Genomic DNA, 20,000 nt, shown 5'->3' on the forward strand with positions numbered 1-20,000 from the left:
GCGATTGCGCGTACTTCTGCCTCAGTGATCTGGTAACACGGCGTGTAACCACGACTGCACCACTGATGACATCACAGTTGTGCATGTGTAAATAGCTGCTATATACTAGTGTACCCCTATGACATCACAGTTGTGCATGTGTAAATAGCTGCTATGTACTAGTGTACTCCTTAGGGCTGAGCCCAAACGTTCGGACCTTCGTTCGTTACGTTGACGTTCGAATCTTAAATTAATGGGTTCGAACCTCCGCTTTTACATTTTATTTTTATTTTTCATTTTTTTATTTATTTTACAGGGGAAATATATATCAGAATATCACAGTACTATGTTGTGTTTACAATACGGGTCACAACAACACAGTCTAGTGAGATGAGGAGGGGTCCCCGACTCCCCGTCATATCAGGAAATGAATCAAACATGCAAAAAATAAAGTTTAGTGACTCACACTCACCCGTCTCATTTCATAATACAACGTTTCCGAATGGACGTTTGGATTAAACCAAGTGTATGCAGTGATGCTGATGCTTTCCCAGCGGAACACAAGTTACTTAACGTTACACAGGTAAGTTATGTTATGCATGTTAATTAAGCTATGCACTGCAGAGCGCAGCCCTTGGCTTTAGTTTGCTAACGTTAAGATAGCAGCAGCCGTCGGCCAACAAAGATGTTGTTTCAACAAATGTATTCACAAAATGGATTATCATCCAAATGTTATTGAAGCCTCCTGTGACCAGTACGTAGTCAGTACTGTTATAACCGCAGCAATGTGCGCATATGCAAATAGGAGCACATTTTTTGCATGATTAAAAACGATGGTTCGAACGTCCGTTCGAAAAACCCTGGCGAATGTTCGAATCCCAAAAACAGGTTTGGGGACAGCTCTAGTACCCCTATGACATCACAGTTGCACATGTGTAAATAGCTGCTATATGCTATTGTACCCATATGACATCACTGTTGTACAAATAGCTGCTATATGCTAGTTTACCCCCTATGATATCATAGTTGTACACATGTGAATACATTTAGCTGCTATATGCTAGTTTACCCCTATGATATCATAGTTGTACACATGTGAATACATTTAGCTGCTATATGCTACTGTACCCCTATGATATCATAGTTATACATGTGAATACATTTAGCTGCTATATGCTACTGTACCCCTATGATATCATAGTTATACATGTGAATACATTTAGCTGCTATATGCTACTGTACCCCTATGATATCATAGTTATACATGTGAATACATTTAGCTGCTATATGCTACTGTACCCCTATGATATCATAGTTATACATGTGAATACATTTAGCTGCTATATGCTACTGTACCCCTATGATATCATAGTTATACATGTGAATACATTTAGCTGCTATATGCTACTGTACCCCTATGATATCATAGTTATACATGTGAATACATTTAGCTGCTATATGCTAGTTTACCCCTATGATATCATAGTTGTACACATGTGAATACATTTAGCTGCTATATGCTACTGTACCCCTATGATATCATAGTTATACATGTGAATACATTTAGCTGCTATATGCTACTGTACCCCTATGATATCATAGTTATACATGTGAATACATTTAGCTGCTATATGCTACTGTATCCCTATGGTTTTGTAAATCACGTATGTGTTGTACTGTAGCTGATGGGTTTGGTTTCTGTGGTGAATGTGTTTCAGAAGGAACCCGGACCGGAGCGAGTGTCTCTGCCGGTCCTGGTCCTGCCGGTCCTGGTCCTGTCTCTGCCGGTCCTGGTCCTGTCTCTGCTGGGCCGTGTGTTTCCTCACTGAGTGTGTGTGTGGTGCGGAGCATCAAGGAGACGATGGGTCAAGCTGCTGAACACACCCTACCTGTCAGCTACAGGTAACGTCTCTAATGGTGTGATGATGTGTCGGCTACAGGTAACAGTGTGATGATGTGTCGGCTACAGGTAACAGTGTGATGATGTGTCGGCTACAGGTAACAGTGTGATGATGTGTCGGCTACAGGTAACGATTACTTACCTACTGGTCGGTCGGGGCGCCTGTTCAGCAGGGATGGGGATCTGGGGGAAACCTCAGATCTGCATGCGTTACGTTCCCCCAGTTAAAGTCCTCGCTGTCAGGTGAAAAGAAGCGGCTGGCTGACTCCACATGTATCGGAGGAGGCATGTGGTAGTTATATACCATACTGGCCAATCGCGTCTCGCTCTACCTACTGAGATATTACATTATCTCCAGTACCTACTGTACTCTGGGAAACAAAATCAAATGCACCCACTTGCACGTGACCACGCCACTCCCATGCTCACCCTTCCTCATTCGTTTCCACCCGCGGATGCAGCTCGAATGCACTTTCGGACAGGAAATTTGTTATGAAGCATAGGGAGAAATTTCACAATGTTGGGCTTTCGCCAGAAGTTCGCCAGCCCCCGGAACCTTCTCGCCACATCCTGACAGCACGACGGTCCTATCCTGCTTTTTCCTCATCGCATGACAGCAGACCAAGGGACTTCGCGCGACGGCTGGCAGTCGAGCCGCGTTGCGCCCAGGTAGGGCCTGCACTAGCAGGCATTGGTATATGTAATACTGCTCGTTGTCTCGTGAGACAGCCGGGTGATGTATTAGCACGGGGGGCATTGGCGCGGGGGGTGGGATATTTGGATAAACGTGGATATTATAAACATCATGACTAACTTTTGGATGTTTTTTAGTGATGCACCGATGTGAAAATTGTGGCCGATACCGATAACCGATATTAATATTGCTGTTCTGGCCGATACCGATATTTACCGATGTCGATATCTCTGTATAGAAAACACTTTTTTATGATAATCAAATAAAGAGCTATTTTCCAAAACGCATAATTTTTTTTACTTTTGTAACTTATTTTCAGAAATTACTGATATTTTGAAACTATTTAAGGCCAAAACATGTAATTTTTTTTTAAATATCGGCCCTATCTTGATATCGGACCGATACCGATGTGTAAAAAAACGGCCATATCGGCCGATATTATATCGGCGGCCGATATATCGTGCATCACTAATGTTTTTCCAAGTATCGTAGCGCGCAGCTAATGCTAATGCCAAGATGCTTGGGGCGCCGTTCCCATGTTCCCCGCCGGGGCTGTCACCACTCATCCCTCCTCTTAACCGTTTCATTGCTGAAGGTCAATCGGTGTCTAATGTTGAGGGTTTTGCTGAGGCTTTTTTACCCTTTATACGGGTGGATGGGCTGACGACAGGGCGCAAGGCAGGTGTGGCATCGGTCCTTTGCCCTGGCATGGTTGAACGGTATCCCACCCGGAAGCCGACGCCGGAGGGCGAGTCGGCCTGGCAGGTGGCTGAGTGGGATGATGAAGCTTATACCGCTGTGGGACGGAATTTAGCAGCAACCAATAACATTGCTCAATTGGCTGCTTTTCTGTCAAATGGTGTCGGGTGGTGGGGCCTTAGGGCCAGTCGACGTCAAAAATATCGCACAGATTTTTGAGGTTATACAGCTTTTGACCCAGCCGCAAGCTATAACCGCAGGGAGGGCTAGGATGCTGTCAACGCTTGTTCACAGGCATCTTTGGTTGGAGCAATCTCCCCTTGAGGAGGAGAGGAGACTTCCCCTCCTCAGGTCTCCCCTCTCCACAGATGGACTTTTTGGTCTGTCCGCAGGGGCGCAGGCGGTATTTGACCTGGGCTCCACGCTGCCCGACACCACACAGCCAGAGGTGAGAGCACGGCCTCGCCAACAGCTGCGGCGAGGCCCCCGGCCAGCGGCCATGTTTCCCCCGCCTGAGATACCCTGGGCACAAAGAAAACACGTGATCACAAGGCTGACAGCCTCGGCGGCCCGAGGGATCGGCTACATTAGATGAGCACGCCCTAAAAAACCGTTGCCATCTAGCTGTGTCTAGCATGCTCTCTGGTTACTCCCTCCCGCTACACTACAGGACTCAGGGCTCTGATTTGTCCCCTTTGGCTGCAGGCCGCTTTCTTCCAGTGAAGCGCAAGCGGCCCCACATTTCGCTTCTCATGGAGACAGGGGCTGACACCCAGTTGCTAGCTAGGCCTGGGTCTGTCTATGAGAATGCTGTGCTGTCAAGCGGCTCCCACACCACACGTCCTGCGTCTGTGTTTGGTGAGCCTGGTGTTGTGTCTGTCAACGGAGCAGGGTTCCCTGTATCTAAAAAATTGTCAGATGGGGAACTCTAGGCCCAGGAGGTCGCAGCGTGGGTCCCCCCAGCCCCGCCCTCGCCGGCCGGGTATCACGTTAGTGCCTCCCCCGACCGGAAGACCGGCGGTGGTCAGTCAGGCACGCATGATTTGGGTGGTAGTAATATCACTACAGGGCTACGGTGTGTAGGGACTCACCCTATCGGGCAGCGTGGGGACCACACACCTTGCATGTCCAGCTGCAGAGCAGGCTGTCCTCAGCAGTCTATGCCGGGAAGATGCTCAGTGGGGGAGCCTATGTCACCAGGGGTGATGGCCGCTCTCCCCGTATCAGGATGGCCCTTTCTGTCGGGGTCCCCCCTTGGGTGCGATTGCCTCGTTGGTAGAGTCAGGGTGCGATATCCCTGCTCCGCGAGACACCCTGCTCGTGCGGTTGGCGAGTCCAGGGTTGGCAACAACAGCGGGAGGGACCGGGCCACCTATCTACGGTTCATGGTGGACCAGCGCCAGTTGGCTGCCGGTGCGCTTTGGGATTATCATCACGTATAGTTACAGGAGTGCCATATGTTGAGGTGGATTGAGAGAACGCTGAGGGCGGGGCTTGTGTTACAGTTTGCACAACCCCACCCTCCGTTTTTGGGTTTGGTACAGACTCTTTTGTCAGGGTCCGCAGCAGTGACAGCTCTGGCCGACAAGATCCAATCTCTGTTGGCGAAGCAGGCCATCGTCGTGGTCCCAAGGGAGGACATGATGTGTGGCGTTTACTCCCGCTATTTTCTGGTGCCCAAGAAATCGGGAGGTGTCAGACCTATACTGGACCTGTCTGCGTTCAATCGGCTGATTGTGGCGAGAAGGTTCAGAATGTTGACCGTCAAACACCTGTTAAGCGTGGAGTGGGAGACTGGTTCACCTCCATAGACCTGAAGGATGCGTATTTTCACATCCCCATCTTCCCACCTCACAGTAAATTCCTATGCTTCCTGTTTCAGGGCATAGCGTATGAGTACCAGAGGCTGCCGTTCGGCTACTCTCTGGCTCCTCGCACATTCACCAAGTGCGTGGAGACCTCTTCCCAGTCAACAGGTGGAGTACTTGGGCTTGGTTCTAAGCTCAAGGCCCATGAGGGCAACCCTCTCAGAGCGGCGGCAGGAGGATATCCTCGGCGCGCTCAGGAGGTTCCGTCCTGGCAGGACGGTTACGGCGCTGTCCGTGATGCGCCTGCTCGGTATGATGGCATCTGCTCACTCTGTGGTCCCTCTTGGCCTCCTCTTCATGAGGAGGATACAGAGGTGGTTTTCCATTATGAAAATAGACCCGGTGAGAGACAAGTGGAAGCAGCTGAAGGTTCCTGTGTCAGTACTGGGGGATCTCAGCCACTGGGGGGGTCCTGGGGCCCTCACCAGCGGGGTCCCCATGGGCAGCAGGCTTTCGCACGTCATGGTCTTCACCGATGCCTCCCTCACGGGATGGGGGGGTCCTCACCCTGACGAGTGGGGACTACGTCCAGACATAGTCAGACAGTTCTGGGACCGATTCGGGGAGGCCACGGTGGACCTGTTTGCGAGCAGACAGTCCCACCAGTGCCCCTTGTGGTTCTCGGTCAGTCGGAGGGACAACCCCTCTCTGGGGGTGGATGCCTTCTCGATGTATCCGTGGCCGCCCGGGATTCTGTACGCGTTCCCCCCCATACACCTGATAGGTCAGCTGTTGGAGCGGGTACGTCGGGAGTGCAGGACTTTGATCCTGATCGCGCTGGACCGGGGCACGGCTGTGTGGTTCCTGGCCCTGAATCAGCTTTTGGTGGCCCCGCCGTGGCCTGTTCCGTGGTCACCGCGGGCCCTCTCTCAGGCATGCAGAACTCTGTTTCTGCCTCCTGTTCTGGGTGGCATTGATGGTTTGGCTGCTGAAAGGGTGAATCTGGAGGGGATGTGTCTTAACCCTACTGTGGTTGACCGTCCACTACCGCGGTTTATGCTGGGAAGTGGCTTATATTTCAGGAGTGGTGTGAGGTTGGGGGCCTGGACCCAGTATCTTGCCCCCTGGACTCTGTTCTTTCCTTCCTCCAGTCTATCCTGGATAGGCTGTCGGCCTCGACGGTGAGGGTATACGCCGCGGCTATATCCTCTTGTCACGTGGGCTTTGAGGGCGGTACGCTGTTCAGCCACCCTCGCGTGAAACGTTTCCTGCTTGGCGCTAGGCGTCTCAAGCCTGTGGAACGTTCTCTGTCTCCGAGTTGGGACCTCCAACTGGTCCTGGGTCGGTTGTCGGAGGCCCCGTTTGAGCCTCTTGAGCAGGCGCCATTGGATCGGCTGTCTTTTAAGACCGTGTTCCTTTTGGCCATCACCTCCGCTAAGTGTGTGGGTTAGCTGTGTGCTCTCTCGGTGCGGCCTGAGTGCCTGTCTATTCGGGCCGATAGCGGGGCGACTCTGAGGCCTAATCCAGTCTTCATGCCGAAGAATATCCGGAGCTCTTTTCGCTCCAGGGATATTGTGGTTCAGGCGTTTCATCCTCCTCCTCACGCTAGTGGGTTGGAGGCGAGCCTTCACCGGTCATGTCCTGTCCGTGCACTGGGGGTTTACCTTAGTCGCACGCAAGGTCTCAGGGCTTCCGATCAACTGTTTGTTTGTTACAGTGGCCCTCGCATGGGTAAGGCGCTTTCCAAGCGGCACCTGTCACGTTGGTTGTGCGAGGGTATTGCCCTTTGCTACACGTTTGCTGGACAGGTTCCCCCCGGGGGCGTCAGGGCGCATTCCACTCGTGGTGTGGCGGCCTCTGTAGCCCTGTTGTGGGGGGCCTCGGGGGAGGGCATCTGTGCTGCGGCCTCCTGGTCCTCCCTGAGTCCCTTTGTTAGGTTTTACCTCATGGACCTGACTGGGGGTTCTGTCTCCCAGGCAGTCCTGAGGTCCGGGACGCGTGTATCACTTCCGCAACGGATTTAGTCGGATTTCGGTTTCCGGGTTGGCCTGATTGGCCACTACGCCCACGTGACCCTACGCTAGCACGCCCCCCTTACCCCGCTTACGCTTGAGAGCCACACACAGCTAGCGCTAACAGCACTATTGCTCCGTGATCATAGCTACAAGGAGGAGAGAACCATTTTAAATCGGGTATTCATGCTGGCTAACAAGCTGGGTGCCGGGATGTTGTTTGATTGATTGATTGAAAACTTTATTAACAGATTGCAGAATGGGTACAGTACAGTACAGCTCAATACATACAATTGTTAAGGGGATGCAGACCAGAGAAAGACTTTCGTCTTGTTTACATCAGGGTCCCCCATTTTCAATTCATCGTAACATATATGACATACATGACATACAGATAGACAGTACTGCTACATCTATACATTTATGACATACCAGATTTGCAAATACAGTACTGTTTGTGATACAAAAAGAGTCCAGAAAAAAGAGTATATACATTTGACGTAGAAACTGTACATTGGATTGGGTAGGTGGGGGGGGTGGGGGGGACTGTACATTGGAGGTGGTTGGGTGGGGGGGGGGGGCGTTGGGTAGGAGTGGGGGGGGGAGGTTGGGTAGGAGGGGTGGGTGGGGGACACTGTACAACTGTACAAACAAAACTGTACATTGGAATATTGACAAGACCATACTTGGTAATTTACTGTACATTGGAGGGGGTTGTGTTAGGACATTTACAGGGGCCAGTTTCGAATTGCAGTCTCCCGTAGGTGTTTTTTGAGTGTTTTTGAAAGTGGGTAGTGATTCACATTCCTTTACAGCTTTGGGTAGGGCGTTCCACATTGATGTGGCATAATTGCGAAACGTGTTTAGTCCCTTGTTTGAGCCGAATCTGGGTTTAACATGATTTGTGGAGCTCCCTCTGGTGTTGTGATCGTGGTATTCACTGACCTTTGGGAAGTATTTTGACATGTACATGTAGGCCTGCCACGATAACAAATTTTGCTGGGCGATTAATTGCCCCCGAAAATATCGCGATAAGCGATATTATTGCGACCGGTTAGAGAATTTTTTTTTGAGAAATTTATTTCCCAAAACTTTTATTTTGAAGCCCACCGCTCCGTCTTTTCCGGTGTTTTAGACTTTTATTTTGAAGCCCACCGACCGGACCGGAAGTATTGTTGTTATTATCCTAGCTTGCTGATGCTGCTGGTGGACTGGGGCCAGCTAACGTTAGCTTGCTGATGCTACTACTACTTCGACATGCTGCTAATGGGTTGGGGCCAGCTAAAGTTAGCTTGCTGATGCTGCTGGTAGATCGACATGCTGCTAGTGGACTGGGGCCAGCTAACGTTAGCTTGCTGATGCTACTAGTAGATCGACATGAGCTAATGATAAAACAAATGTTGAGATTGTTGGTGAACAACTAACTTTAAGTTAGTTTTAACGTTAGCTACTAACGTTAAAACGCTAACGTTACACTACAAATAACGCTACTTGGTTAAAAGGAGCAACACTATTGAGAAATGTAGTTAAGCTATGTGGTGTTGCCCCACGGAGCTCCTGTGCTGTGCTCTCTGCTCTGTAGTAAAGCCAGCGGCCCGCCTCCCAACACGGACAGTGACTGACAAGGGGCACTGGTTCCGCCTCATTAAAACAAACGCGCAAATAGCAATTAATCGCGCCCGTCAAAATCATTGCATTAATTTTAATTATCGCGGCAATTAATCGATTTATTGCTTATCGCGGCAGGCCTATGTACATGGGTACCTTGGTCGTGTAGTGCAGCGTTTCCGTTAGCCGGTAATTACCGGTATTTGACCGGCAAAATCTGTTGAAGTCCGACATATTTAATCTCTCCGGTCTTAATGTCCGGTGAAAATAATTCCCTGAGTCTAAGCACAATTTGATTATTTGAATTGTATTAAAATAGGCTAAAATTAAATAGCCTATGCGATGAACGAAACGATCATTACATTTGTTTCCTCGTTGCTTCTAATAATGACAACGACGTTGTCAGCGAGAGCTTAGTGCTGGGTGTGCAAACTTTTGTGAAGCTGCAGAGCCATAGCAACAGCAGCACAATGCAGTATTCCAGCAGTACTCCAATTCAGCCATTTTCAGCCAATGTTGGGTGGGGGGCGCTGCTGTGCGGTTCCCAGAAAAGAGCCAATAACAGCTGAATCAGCTGCTCTGCAGCGCCATACTCTTTGCAAATAAGTCGTTGCGAGGTGGAGAGAGTCGTCACGCAAACCACGATAATGTTGCCGTCTCTCTGCTTTCTCAGTTCTTCGCTTGATATAATTAATACAAATGTCCAATATAACGGAATTCGTTAGCTCATAAAAATGTGATTATAACAGACTGCTGTTTAGTGTCGGACCGACTGCCCACATACGCGGTCTATTTTATTTCAAGTCAGCAGCAGCACGGAGTATCGAGGGACTTATTTTATTTGGAATATATTAATGACTGTATATACGCAAAAGTAGCCTAGTTTTAAGTAATACTATTATAAATCTACATGCCTTGAGGATGACATTCTTTATATAGCCTGCCTATCAATTGTTTTAAAGCTCAATAAACTATGACCGGAATTAATCTCATTTGTCCGGTAGATTGAAATCTTGCAGGTCACGGAGACCGGCAACAATTTTTTCTAACGGAAACCCTGGTGTAGTGTATCTTGTAGACCAGGCCCATTGCAAGTTGCTGTACTCTGTCGTCTACTCTAAGCCATCCTAGGTTGTCAAAGTGGGCAGGGGTGAGGTGGGTTCTAGGAGTAAGGTCAAGCAGTAGTCTGACCAGTTTGTTTTGAGATGTTTGTAATTTTGTTTTTAGCGCCTTTGAGGTGCTTTGGTACCATGAGGTGCACGCATAGTCGTAGTACCCTTGAATGAGTGCTCCTGCCAGAGTCTTCAGGGTATTCTTGTTTACCAGTGAGGAGATCCGGTACAAGAATCGAGTTCGTTGGTTGACTTTTTCTATTACATTGGATGCCATTTTGTCACAGGAAAGATTTGCCTCTAGGATGGAACCCAGGTAGGTAATATCTTCTTTCCTTGTGACAATATTGTCACCCACTGTAACTGAGAAGCCGTCGGTCTTGCTGAGTTTGTTATTTGAACCGAAGAGAATGGACTCTGTTTTGCCCATGTGTAATGATAGTTTGTTATCAGCGAGCCATATGCAGATTTTGCCTAGTTCTGAGCTGAGGGTTTTTTCAACCTGTAACTTGTTCTTGTCAGAGACCAGCAGGGCTGAGTCGTCCGCAAACAGGAACAAGTTGCAGTCACAAGCTGACGACATGTCATTTGCATAAATTAGGAACAGTAGCGGACCTAGTATGCTTCCTTGTGGAACACCACAGCTTACTGTGAGGGGGGGGGATAGGGTACCGTTTACCTCCACCATCTGCCCTCTCCCCTCCAGGTAGGATTGCATCCAGCTCACTGATTGTAACTGAGGGGTACAATTCCCTGACTGTATTGAGAGTATGGTATCATTAAACCACTACTTAGTTATGTACTTTAATTACTGGCCATACAGTACATGGTATATCTGGTGAACACCCACACAAGAATACGGCAATGACAAAGAAAGTTCTAGTTAGAGGTATTTATTATTAGAGCAGCAACGGTAGGTTACAGATTGAGAATTATGATTGCGCTTGTAAGGCGAAGAACACTTAAAGTAGGTCAAGAGCGTAAGTCCATGAGAATAGCAAGATGGGTATAACTGACGCCACCTGTAGCATAAGAATTACATAAGGCACACTCGTAGTCAGCTGGAGACACTAGGGGGTTCCCTCCGGTTGTAAGCCGGCAGGGTAGAGGAATGTTCGGGAGCAAAGTCTGGATCAACGCGGAATAACGAGGCTCCACATACAGGAGCCAGTGCAATACTCCCTTGGTCCATAGACAAAGCAACAGCTATACTCCAGTATGCACGACAGCATGGATGAAAGCTAGCCAGCCTCTGTGGTCCTAGAGGCGGGCTCGATGGTGCTCCTCACAGGGTAGATCCCACACAGCAGTGGGGTAGACGGTTCTCTGCTCCAGCAGCCACAGTACCAAAGCAATATAATCCAGCCGGAAAAGGCTCTGCATTCGCCGGTGTAGGTTCTCCGGTGTACATATCCAACGGTTCTCGTCTAGGACTCCTCGGGTGGTGGCGCGAGTTTAGGCCGCCCAGCCTGGATAAGTGCACTAGCTAGAGGTACGACGAACCGGTGGTAATGATGGTCACGGAGAACGGTAGCCGCACGATACACTATAAATAATAGACTATTACTTCACAATAGAATAAGTCGAACTCGACGATACGGCGTTAAACTCTGACACTTTAGCTATCTATTCGCACGCGGTTCTCAAGGCTCTATTCAGGGGCAAAGAGGCCCACTTCACGGCACGTTGTATCGTGGTGAAGGCTTCAACTTTTAGGATAAGACTACTGCTGTATCCACCTGCGACGTATTTATACGTAAGATGAATAATCTAGTGCCAACCTCAGTTCTGTCTCGTATTACTGCGCAAACCTGGACATGTTGAGACATGCCTTGGCGGTGGCTTTGAACTTGCCATTGGGGGTATGGCCGTTGGCGCCTAGGGGTCGCTGTCCAATAGGAGAACGAATATTATGGTCTGGCTTGTACATAGGTAAAGGGATATTCCGTGTATATATACAAAGAATATACAAGGGATATCAGACGATATACAAATATTATACAAGGTATCTCAAGTAATAAATATATATATTCGGTTTAATCTGACCCTTTGTAACACTGATAGACTATCAAAACCAATTGCTTTTAGCTTGTCAATCAGAATGGTGTGATTGGGCTGGGCGATATGACCAAAAACGTTATCGCGATAAAATTATAAAATTATTTTCATATAATTCGATATCGATAATTATCGTCGATATAATGTCCGTCAAGTTTAATTAACTTCTTATGCTGCTGCGAATGTCTCAAGTCGAGTTGATGTCGTCATCAGTCTGCGCACGTTAGCCGACAAGCGGAGTATCTCATGACAATAAATATGACACTAAAATACTCTCTTCCGCCACAATATATTGAAACAACGTCCACTGTATATCCCACACTACCATAAACGTGGCCTCAGAATTCAAAACACACACATACTCGGCACGTAAATATATAAAACAGTGCCGTGCAAGCTAGTTATCCTAGCCAGCCTGTTGGTTCTAAGCGGAGTATCTCATGACAATGTGCTAAATATGACACTAAAATACTCTCTTCCGCCACAATATATTGAAACGGCGTCCACTGTATATCCCACACTACCATAAACGTGGCCTCAGAATTCAAAACACACACATACTCGGCACGTAAATATATAAAACAACGCAGTGCAAGCTAATTAGCCTAGCAAGCCTTGTTGTTGAGTGAGTCCTACCTCCTTCCGGGTCTCGGCCATCTCCTTCACTGATTGGTTGTTAGCTGTTGTGCGTAAGTACGTCATCACGTAACGCTGGTTGTTGTTAGTGAGTGTGCTGAGCCGAGGCTGAACGGAGCCAAGCTTGGAAAATCGATATATCGAAACTTTGCGACCACGTTTCATGTTTATTTCGAGGAAATAATTTATCGCGATAGTTATCGTTATCGTTTTATCGCCCAGCCCAGGGCCCTCATGCATCAACGTGTTCTACGCACAGATCTGTGCTTACCCTGTGCGTACGATCATTTCTAAGCAAAGAGTGGGATTCATCAACTTCAACTTGAACTTGACTTCGTGCTTACATCTACGCACAGGTCAGACCTGGCGTACCTAGCTCCCAGTGGTAGAATATATTATTACAACAAGGAAATGAGCTTCTGTGCATAATAACACCGGCATGTTCTGTACGAACCGTAGTTCATTATAGTTCATTGTAGAATAGCAACAGTAGTGTAATTATGGTCAAAACCCTATAAATAGCATTTGGAATAATAGATCTTTCTCTCAGAATGAATGCAGCATGGTTTATATAGCGTTATCGGAATATACGGGGTGTAGGCTACTGACTGACTGCGCTCCGCGTAGCTTGATTGATTGATTGATTGAAAAGTTTATTAACAGATTGCAGAATGGGTACAGTACAGTACAGCTCAGTACATACAATTGTTAATTGGGGATGCAGACCAACTTTCGTCTTGTTTACATCAGGGTCCCCCATTTTCAATTCATCATAAATCATAAAGCTCAACTCGTTATTATTCTGCGCAGACCGCAGAAACACGGGAACGTTTTGATTATATTTAAAAGGCTTTACGTTAAACGAAACAAGTGGAACTTCGAAGCTGTAAGCAGAATACAAGTCATAAGAATATAGTGTTCTTCCCCCGTTTTACTGTATAAGAAAGAATAGAAAACGCATTGCAATGACACTATAGTGGACAGACTATGTATATGATGGGATTCAAGTTCATGTATTGAAAGGCAGGCTATCATACATGCAGTGAGATTCATTGTTCTTGTATATGCTCTCGTATTATATTGTTTATATAGGCTACCCAATACTGACATCAAAATAGATTGTAGTATGCCTCTAGAAATCATATGCAGCAGGTAGAAAATTGACGGGAGATCCATCGCGATTTGGAATAAAATTGAGGAGAACTTTAATCCCTGGGGTATTAATCAAACAACACGGGAAAAGGCAGTCATATTCCAGCACGGTCTTTATTAGCCAACAACAAAATAGATGCATCTAAAAATCATATAGCCAATCGAACACAACTAATAAAGGCATTCATATTCCAGCACGGTTATAATGACACACAACCAACGCCAAACAGTGGTCAACGAACGGTCTTTATTAGTATTTTGAGCTGTCCAGGCAGAATTGCAGCAATGGTCTTAGGGAGCCGTTGATATCTGACATCACCGTTTACGAGTCCGCCTTTTATTTATCCCACAATACGCGATAGTGTCTTCTTGGTTCGACAGCAGTGAATTCTCCGTGGAGTTTCTCAGGGTTCCGCTCGGGTCCGTCCATTATTTCACATCCCATGGGGGGTGTTTCCTCATTTTCATGACCATATATGGATAATCATGCACGAGCATTGACGGTAGAACAAAGTGGTATTCATCAACACGGAGGACCATAGAGCCTGCGTACGCACGTGTGATGAATGCCGACTTCCCTGTGCGTACGCTAGTTCTACATTCCGTGCTTACGTGTGGAAGTAGGTCAAGTTCTACGTCCACATTGATGCATGAGGGCCCAGGCCTTTTGTAGGTCCAGCATGACCATGCCGCAGTATTTGCCCGCGTCCACCTCTTGTTTGATGTGGTCGTTTAAATAGAGAAGGCATGTGTCAGTGGAGTGGGATGTTCTGAAGCCAGATTGGAATTCGTAGATTCGATTTTTTCCGCAAGGTATTTTTCGACCTGTTCGTATACAATTTTTTCCATGACTTTCGAGATGGAGGTAAGGATAGAAACAGGGCGGTAGTTGCCTGGGTCTAATTTACTGCCTTTTTTGTGCAGAAGGGTCACTCTCGCAATTTTGAAGTCCTTGGGGACGTGTCCCTGTTTTATGGAGAGGTTTATTATGTGTGTGATGACGGGGGTGATGGCGGCTGCTGAGTCTCTGAGGAATTTGGAGGGGATGTTGTCATGGCCAGTGGCCTTGTTAGGTTGGAGGGCGCTTGTTAGCACTTGAGCTTGTAGCGTTAGTTAGCTCATAGCTATCGTTAGCTTCTAAACGGTGTATACACAATATGTACAACGACACAATGATCAAACACCTTATAAATACTATTGTCATGTCCATAAGTTCCCTGGCAGAATACTTGTGAGGACAAGGGTATACAAGGAGGAGAGAAGCACAACAATAGCTACCAAGCTAAGCTACGTTAGCTTCTAACGGTGTATACACAATATGTACAACGACACAATGATTTACATTATTACATATGGTAACGTGGTTGTGGCTTTTACAAATAGTTGTTAGCTTTAGAGATGGATGGCTATGATCACGGAGCAATAGTGCTGTTAGGTGCAAACAGATACAGCTTCATTCATCACTCGGCTAGTAGTAGCAAGGCTCTCTGCCTGCCACTAGCTGTGTGTGACTCTCAGGCGTAAGCGGGGTAAGGGGGGCGTGCTAGCGTAGGGTCACGTGGGCGTAGTGGCCAATCAGGCCAACCCGGAAACCGAAATCCGACTAAATCCGTTGCGGAAGTGATACACGCGTCCGGGACCTCTCCTGCATCCCGCCATCAGGTGGGCTAGCGGGAGTGTGTGGGTGTGGACCGCGCTGTGCGTTCGGGGGTGCCTGGGTCCCCCTTTTTCGCACTTTGGTTGTAGTTGACTGCCTCCCCCCCTTCGTTAGGACGGGCGGGTGGACGGGACTCCCCTCCTCCCTGGCAGGGGCTTACGGGCCCTCAGGGGGTGCATTTGACGTGGCCACGCATCCGCTCTGCCCTTTATCTCAGTAGGCAGAGCGAGATGCGATTGGCCAGTATGGTATATAACGTAAGGTTATCCTATAACCCTAGTTATATTAATACTGGCTGAGCGTCTCGCTCTTCAGCGCCCTGAGGTCCCTTGGATGTTTTCCGCGTATGGAATTCGAACTTGGAAGGGTGAGGCGTAATATAGAGTCACGCATGGGAGTGGCGTGGTCACGTGCAAGTGGGTGCGTTTGATTTTGTTTCCCAGAGTACAGTAGGTACTGGAGATAATGTAGTATCTCAGTAGGCAGAGCGAGATGCTCAGCCAGTATTAATATAACTAGTGTTATAGGATAACCTTACGTTCTACACCCTCCCCAGGCCGCGCAACGACCAGGAAGGGAATTGGCATAACGACTAAATTGGGGGATGGGAGAAAAATATATATATATTTATATTAAACACCCTACCTGTCGGATACAGGTAACAATATTAATCATCTTACCTGTCAGCTACAGGTAACAATATTAATCATCTTACCTCTCAGCTACAGGTAACAATATTATCATCTTACCTGTCAGATACAGGTAACAATATTATCATCTTACCTGTCAGATACAGGTAACAATATTAATCATCTTACCTGTCAGATACAGGTAACAATATTAATAATCTTACCTGTCAGATACAGGTAACACTATTAATCATCTTACCTGTCAGCTACAGGTAACAATATTAATCATCTTACCTGTCAGATACAGGTAACAATATTAATCATCTTACCTGTCAGATACAGGTAACAATATTAATCATCTTACCTGTCAGATACAGGTAACAATATTAATCATCTTACCTGTCAGCTACAGGTAACAATATTAATCATCTTACCTGTCAGATACAGGTAACAATATTAATCATCTTACCTGTCAGCTACAGGTAACAATATTAATCATCTTACCTGTCAGCTACAGGTAACAATATTAATCATCTTACCTGTCAGCTACAGGTAACAATATTAATCATCTTACCCGTCAGCTACAAGTAACAATATTAATCATCTTACCCGTCAGCTACAGGTAACAATATTAATCATCTTACCCGTCAGCTACAGGTAACAATATTAATCATCTTACCCGTAACAATATTATCATCTTACCCGTCAGCTACAGGTAACAATATTAATCATTTTACCCGTCAGCTACAGGTAACAATATTATCATCTTACCCGTCAGCTACAGGTAATAATATTAATCATTTTACCTGTCAGATACAGGTAACAATATTAATCATTTTACCTGTTGACCTCTGACCTCTGATTGCTAGGTTGGTGTCTGTATCTGAACTGGTTGCCAGGCAACGGGTCCCCTGTGTTAGCAACCTGTCCTGGAGCACCAATCAGCACAGGGTGTGGGTGAAGGAGGCGGAGCTAGCCCTGCCCAGTCACAAGGTCCTGTCCAGGGTCAACCTGCTGCTGATTGGCTGTTTGAGAGAGCGGCGAGATGGAGAGTGGAGATTGACAGATGCCAGCGGGAGTCTGATCTGTGAGGTCAGTTGTGTTATTCTGTTTGTGTGTATGTGCATGTTATGTCTGTGTGTCTTTTTTGACTAAATGGTTTAGTGTTCAGATAAAGTGTGTTCTTCTTGATGCCGGGGTCAGTATGTATGTGTGTGTGTATGTTGTCTTTCACAATGGTCATCGTGTCAGATTAGGTCATCATGTCAGATTAGGTCATCATGTCAGATTAGGTCATCGTGTCAGATTAGGTCATGTCAGATTGTCATGTCAGATTAGGTCATCATGTCAGATTAGGTCATCATGTCAGATTATGTCATGTCAGATTAGGTCATCATGTCAGATTATATCATCATGTCAGATTAGGTCATCATGTCAGATTAGGTCATCATGTCATATTATGTCATCATGTCAGATTATGTCATCATGTCAGATTAGGTCGTCATGTCAGATTATGTCGTCATGTCAGATTATGTCATCATGTCAGATTATGTCGTCATGTCAGATTATGTCATCATGTCAGATTAGGTCATCGTGTCAGATTATATCATCGTGTCAGATTAGGTCGTCATGTCAGATTAGGTCATGGTGTCAGATTAGGTCGTCATGTCAGATTATGTCATCATGTCAGATTAGGTCTTCATGTCAGATTAGGTCATCATGTCAGATTAGGTCATGTCAGATTAGGTCATCATGTCAGATTAGGTCATGTCAGATTAGGTCATCATGTCAGATTAGGTCATATCAGATTAAATTGTGTCAGATTAAGTCATCATGTCAGATTAAGTCATCATGTCAGATTAGGTCATGTCAGATTATATCATCATGTCAGATTAGGTTGTGTCAGATTAGGTCGTCATGTCAGATTATGTCATGTCAGATTAGGTCATGTCAGATTAGGTTGTGTCTAGGGGTGTAACGATTCAACCTCACAATGATTAGATTACGATTCTTCAGGCAACGATTCAATGCATCATGAAATCTCTTAATTTGACCACGATTCGATTCGATTAATTTTCTATCAGTTAATTCCTCAAAAAAAATGTAATACACAAATGTGGCTGGGGGAACTGATTCACTCAGCATGAATGGACTATAGGTCAATAAAAACAATACACACACAAAAAAAACATAAAAAACATTAAACTTTTAATTTTTCTAAAATTTTGATTAATTTCGATTATAATCTATTCTAACATATTCGAATCGATGCATCGAATCGAACACATTGGAATCGATGCATTTCGATTAATCGATGCATCGTTACACCCCTAGTCGTGTCAGATTAGGTCATGTTGTCAGATTAGGTCATCATGTCAGATTAGGTCATCATGTCAGATTAGGTCATCATGTCAGATTAGGTCATGGTGTCAGATTAGGTCATCATGTCAGATTAGGTCATGTCAGATTATATCATCATGTCAGATTAGGTCATGTCAGATTAGGTCGTCATGTCAGATTAGGTCATGTCAGATTAGGTCATCATGTCAGATTAGGTCATCATGTCAGATTAGGTCGTCGTGTCAGATTATATCATCGTGTCAGATTATATCATCGTGTCAGATTAGGTCATCATGTCAGATTAGGTCATCATGTCAGATTATATGATCATGTCAGATTAGGTCATCATGTCAGATTATATCATGTCAGATTAGGTCATCATGTCAGATTATATTATTATGTCAGATTAGGTCATCATGTCAGATTATATCATCATGTCAGATTAGGTCATCATGTCAGATTATATCATCGTGTCAGATTAGGTCATCATGTCAGATTATATCATCATGTCAGATTATATCATCATGTCAGATTAGGTCATCATGTCAGATTATATCATCATGTCAGATTAGGTCATCATGTCAGATTAGGTCATCATGTCAGATTATATCATCATGTCAGATTATATCATCATGTTAGATTAGGTCATCATGTCAGATTAGGTCATCATGTCAGATTATATCATCATGTCAGATTATATCATCATGTCAGATTAGGTCGTCATGTCAGATTATATCATCATGTCAGATTATATCATCATGTCAGATTATATCATGTCAGATTAGGTCATCATGTCAGATTAGGTCGTCATGTCAGATTAGGTCATCGTGTCAGATTAGGTCATCGTGTCAGATTAGGTCATCATAATTTGCGGTGTCTTGACTATTGGTCAGGATGTCGTGGGACGTCCCAGAGGCCACATGGCTGTTCTTTGATGATGTCACACTACAAGGTGATGATGTCACACTACAAGGTGATGATGTCACACTACAAGGTGACAACGTCTGTTTGTTGTTCCGCTCATAATCACAGCACGGCTGTCTGTCTCTCTCTGTCTGCCTGTCTGTCTCTCTCTGGCTCTCTCTCTCTCTCTCTCTCTCTGGCTCTCTCTCTCTCTCTGTCTGTCTGTCTGTCTGTCTGTCTGTCTGTCTGTCTGTCTGTCTGTCTGTCTGTCTGTCTGTCTGCCTCTCTCTCTCTCTCTCTCTCTCTCTCTCTCTCTCTCTCTCTCTCTCTCTCTCTCTCTCTCTCTCTGTCTGCCTCTCTCTCTCACTCTCTCTCTCTCTCTCTCAATCTGTCTCTCTGTCTGCCTCTCTCTCTCTCTCTCTCTCTCTCTCTCTCTCTCTCTCTCTCTCTCTCTCAATCCATCTCTCTGTCTGCCTCTCTCTCTCTATCTCTCTCTCTCTCCTCTCTCTCTCTCCTCTCTCTCTCTGTCTCTCTGTCTCTCTCTCTCTCCTCTCTCTCTCGCTCTCTCTCTCAATCTGTCTCTCTGTCTGCCTCTCACTCTCTCTCTCTCTCTCTCTCTCTCTCTCTCTCTCTCTCTCTCTCTCTCTCTCTCTCTCTCTCTCTCTCTCTCTCTCTCTCTCTCTCTCTCTCTCTCTCTCTCTGTCTGCCTCTCTCAATTCAATTCAAATAGGCTTTATTGGCATGAAATATCAACATACTTATTGCCAAAGTAAGTCCAACATACAAACAATAACATATAAGCTATCAAAAATA

At 46.1% G+C, this 20,000-nt stretch overlaps 1 protein-coding gene across 1 annotated transcript in view; it reads left to right on the forward strand.

The window, feature by feature from the left end:
* The window catches only part of ctc1 (CTS telomere maintenance complex component 1), a 199,952-nt gene that overhangs the window by 2,627 nt on the left and 177,325 nt on the right, over nt 1-20,000 (forward strand). Inside the window, exons 3-4 of the mRNA XM_084327685.1 lie at nt 1,698-1,881; nt 16,814-17,036. Of these exons, the coding sequence (XP_084183811.1) occupies nt 1,698-1,881; nt 16,814-17,036 (407 nt within the window). The remainder of the gene's footprint in view (nt 1-1,697; nt 1,882-16,813; nt 17,037-20,000) is intronic.

Source organism: Notolepis coatsorum (genome assembly GCF_963971535.1).
Source record: "Notolepis coatsorum genome assembly, chromosome: 13".
NCBI classification, from domain to species: domain Eukaryota; kingdom Metazoa; phylum Chordata; class Actinopteri; order Aulopiformes; family Paralepididae; genus Notolepis; species Notolepis coatsorum.